This window comes from Corylus avellana, chromosome ca2, assembly GCF_901000735.1.
Source record: "Corylus avellana chromosome ca2, CavTom2PMs-1.0".
In the NCBI taxonomy this organism is placed as follows: domain Eukaryota; kingdom Viridiplantae; phylum Streptophyta; class Magnoliopsida; order Fagales; family Betulaceae; genus Corylus; species Corylus avellana.
This window is the reverse complement of record NC_081542.1, coordinates 42,441,843-42,446,166: the sequence shown is the minus strand read 5'-3', so window position 1 is coordinate 42,446,166 and position 4,324 is coordinate 42,441,843. Positions and strand designations below refer to the sequence as shown.

At 37.6% G+C, this 4,324-nt stretch overlaps 1 protein-coding gene across 1 annotated transcript; it reads left to right on the top strand.

Annotated features, from left to right (window-relative positions):
• Positions 1 to 1,410: 1,410 nt before the first annotated feature.
• On the top strand, positions 1,411 to 4,324 carry LOC132169829 (cysteine-rich receptor-like protein kinase 44). The gene is made up of 6 exons (XM_059580784.1): positions 1,411 to 2,149; positions 2,732 to 2,856; positions 2,996 to 3,206; positions 3,319 to 3,556; positions 3,734 to 3,884; positions 3,994 to 4,324. Exons 1-6 carry the CDS (start codon positions 1,411 to 1,413, stop codon positions 4,309 to 4,311), a joined length of 1,782 nt encoding a protein of 593 aa, XP_059436767.1. The 3' UTR covers positions 4,312 to 4,324.

Genomic DNA, 4,324 nt, shown 5'->3' with positions numbered 1-4,324 from the left:
GTTCCATTCAACTAGACATGCAACCTAAAACGAAATATTATATTTACAATCCAACATTTAATTAAGCAGAACAATAACTATTGTTGTACACAGAACTAAAATTCAGGATCCCAAAGAAATAGAAAAGAGCTTAATATAAAATAAATCAATCACACAAGATACCAAGATTTAAGTGGTTTGGCTTAACAAACCTACATCTATTGGCAGAGGCGATCTGAAAAAAAAAAAAAAAAAAAAAAAAAAAAAACTATCAAAAGATGGAGTACAAAGATAACATAGAGAAAACCATTTAAAACTCAAAGCCGCCCAATACACCAAATTTTCACTCTCACACAAAAGCGAGAAATAATTGACCAAAAAAATTCTTTTATTCTCTGAGCGCCATAAGACACACAAAATGAGAAAACCCTGATAAGATGTGCGGCTTCTAATTTCTCTCCCCCTTGCCTTGTTGCAAATTAAGCCTACCTTTTATAGAGGCTGAAAGTCGGGTAGCAACTTATTGAACAACTTGGAGTAATGTCACATGTACTCCAAATTGGAGTAGTAAAGCAACAAATCAATATGGAAATAACAAAGGTGTTCACTTGTAATGCCCACCCTAAATGATATGATATTGTCTATTTTGAGCCGAACCTATATGGTTTTAGTATTGATTTTAATATTGGCTTGTAACACTCGCTCTAAATAATATGATATTGTCCGCTTTGAGTTGAGCCTGTACGGTTTTAGTATTAATTTTAATATTTGCTTGTAAAAAACCAAAAAATAATAGCCCCAAAGACTCCAAATCAAGCTTGGAATTCCAAAGTCAAGTGAGCCCCACTTCAAGACGTGAATATGAATGTATATTCTTAAATTATAGGTTCCTTTGTTGATGTTCCCAACCCGCTAGATTGACTTTTCAAAATATTGTGGGTGTGTGGGGTCATAAGTGAGAAAGGATGCCAAAACAAGAGTCTTTGAATGGCTACTGTTGCTTGGAAACATATATACAAAATCGCACCCATAATACCTTTACAGGTATCCATACGTTGGATTCAGTTTAGCTATGATTATTTGGACCAAAAATGAGGCTATTTTTATAGGCTGCTTGACTTGAGAAACGTGTAATAATATTCGGATGATCCAGACGTGAGTGGACGACTTTTGACGAACAAGAAACATCAAGGCAATCCGCTACCGGAGTAGTTTTGAGGCTTTCCACGGTAACATTTGACTACCTGTCACAACAAGCAATCGGGGAAGCAAGGACGAACACGTTTCCATGTTGTCCTTATGAACAAATACATACTTCAAGGTTGTCTTGTCTCCAATAATATTCACACCAAAAAAAAAAAAAAACAATTAATAATGTTGTTGTTCATCCAAAAAGCCTTCCTTTTTCTGTTATTTGTAGGCTGTGCGCTTATGATCAGCTCCATTAATTCCCAGCCAACCTACAATTACCACTCATGTCGAGATGAATTCAACAATTACCCCAACACGTCTTTCGAATCAAACGTCAAAGTCCTGCTGGGTGCTTTATCCACTAAAGCTTCCCAAAACTACAGCTTCTACAGCCATTCCTCTAATGGCATCTACGCCCTGTTCCTCTGCCGGGGTGATGTTAACAGTAGTACCTGCCAAAGCTGTGTCAGCTATGCGGGTCAAGATATCACAACTCGGTGTTCATCAAACACAACTGCCATCATCTGGTTTGATGAATGCATGTTGAGGTACTCCGATGCTAATTTCTTTGGAGCAGGAGAGACATCTCCGGCGGTGCTCATGTACAATGTCGGGAATACAACTTCACCTGAGGAACCTAATTTTGGAGCACGAGCTCTAATGAACGGGCTAATAGAGATTGCTAGAGGAACGGATATGTTGTACAAGGCAGGCACCTGGTCAGGGGATAATGGGTCTGAGGTTAGATATGGTTTGGTGCAGTGTACTAGAGATATCAATGTTACTTCCTGCACCAATTGTTTGGAAAAGTCGATGACTAGAGCCATTCAATGTTGCGAAGGGAAGAAAGGGTGGCGTGTTTTGGCCCCAAGTTGCATTATAAGATATGAGAACTACTCATTCTTTCAGCCACCATCTCTGCCACCGCCACCGCCGCCTCAGCCACAGCCGCCTCTGCCACAGCCACTTCCCGACAATGGTAAGACTAGTTCAACTTTTCCTGCCTCTGCATAATTTGGACCTATAAAAATGTGGACGTAGGCAGGCCAATTTGTAGATAAACAGAGGATATATAGAGACAACCAAGGATAGTGGCAAACTTGAATGTAGTAGAAGTTCTCCCTTATGTTTGATTTAGAGCTTGCATTTATCTGGAAAATTTAGTGGTATTGGAACCTTCATGAAATACTTATGAATCCATCATCAAAAGAGGTGCTTTTGGATTTGTCTTGATTGTCACAGGTTGTGCAGGCTATATATATTCCTATATTTATTGGTGCGTCTTTGTTTTAAGAAAATAGAAGCAAACTTACATGAGTTGTATTGTATGATGAGACAGGAGGAGGAAAGGGAGGAAACAAAACAAGAAATATCGTAATCATTACCCTATCATCAATTGCAGTAGTTGCAGCCCTCTTGGGTTTCTGGTATTATATATCCTTTGGCAGGAGGAAAAGACAAGAAGGTAGATTAATTACATGTTACTCATTAAGGGGAAACAATTAAGCCAACTAATTCTATTTAACCATTTGAATACTTATTAACCTGTACCTCTTCTCAGCAGCTGTGGATGAAATAACAAGTGTTGAATCCTTGCAATTCACTTTCAGCACTATTAGAGCCGCCACAGACAACTTTTCTAACGCGAATAAACTTGGACAAGGTGGATTTGGGATAGTTTACAGGGTAAGAAAACATCATGATCAAGAAAAAGGATTATTAGTTACTTGTCAAAACGACAAAATGTATCAAACCAAGCCAATATATTTCATTCTTTGAAGTTGGCTTGAATTGTTTTATTTATTGCTTATTTTCATATAAACAGGGTAGGCTTTCAAACGGACAAGAGATAGCTGTGAAAAGATTATCAACAAATTCTGGACAGGGAGATGTGGAATTTAAGAATGAGGTCCTACTAGTGGCTAAGCTCCAACACCGGAATTTAGTTAAACTCCTTGGATTCTGCTTGGAAGGAATTGAAAAACTTCTTATCTATGAGTTCGTGCCTAACACAAGCCTTGATCACTATATATTTGGTATCTCTCAATTTCTACTCCTACATTATCATCAAAAAACTTTCATTTGGGTACCATAAAACAGCAAATTTTGAAATATTTGGTTGAAAAATATGATTTCATGAATATGCAGATTCCATGAAGCATGCAGACTTAGATTGGGGAAGACGGTATAAAATTATAGGTGGCATTGCTCGAGGGCTTTTGTACCTTCACGAGGACTCCCGGCTTAGGATTATTCATCGTGACCTCAAAACTAGCAACATTTTATTAGATGCAAAAATGAATCCTAAAATTTCAGATTTTGGCATGGCAAGATTATTTGCATTGGATCAAACTGAAGGCAGTACAAATAGAATTGTGGGGACCTAGTAAGTATCAAACCAATTTATTGCTAATGACTACAACTATGCATGCTCGTGTAATTGATAAATTACATCAAGTTAACATGCCAAGAGGATAGCAGTAGAAAATATTGAAATTTCAAAGTCATTAGTGACTCTGTTACCATTCAAACTGAAGCAAATTTTATTGATATTAATATGTAGTGGATATATGGCTCCAGAATATGCAATGTTTGGACAATTCTCAACAAAATCAGATGTTTTTAGTTTTGGTGTCCTAATTCTGGAGATTGTAAGCGGTCAGAAAATTACTAGTTTTCAAGACACACAAAATGCGGAGTACCTTCTTAGCTATGTATGTATATCAATTGGTACATTCCTAACATTTATTAAAAAGGTAGTTCAGAACTAATTATACAGCCTTTTGTTTAACATGTATATGGTGCATTGATATATTTTTACAGGCATGGAGAAATTGGAAGGATGGGACAGCTTCGAATCTCATAGATCCCACGTTAATGAAGGGCGGTCCAAAAATTGAAATGATGAGATGTATTCACGTCGGTCTACTATGTGTTCAAGAAAATGTAGCCAACAGACCAGACATAACTTCAGTTCTTCTCATGCTTAATAACGATTCTGTCGCCCTCCCTTTACCTACACAACCTGCTGCAAGCTTTATGCAGGGCAATGTTGGGTCAAGCAAATTACTGCAACTGGACAGCAATTGCGGGGGAACTAATTATGTGGCTTCAATCACTGAAGAGTTATCTCCTAGGTAGTACCTTTCTATGT

What these genes read in the sequence shown, in the direction of transcription:
- LOC132169829 (XM_059580784.1), top strand. Translation starts at nt 1,411, where the DNA reads ATGATCAGCTCCATTAATTCCCAGCCAACCTACAATTACCACTCATGT. An exon ending in ACAGCCACTTCCCGACAATG is followed by an intron (nt 2,150 to 2,731) that starts GTAAGACTAGTT and finishes ACCTCTTCTCAG; the next exon opens with CAGCTGTGGATGAAATAACA. An exon ending in GATTTGGGATAGTTTACAGG is followed by an intron (nt 2,857 to 2,995) that starts GTAAGAAAACAT and finishes TCATATAAACAG; the next exon opens with GGTAGGCTTTCAAACGGACA.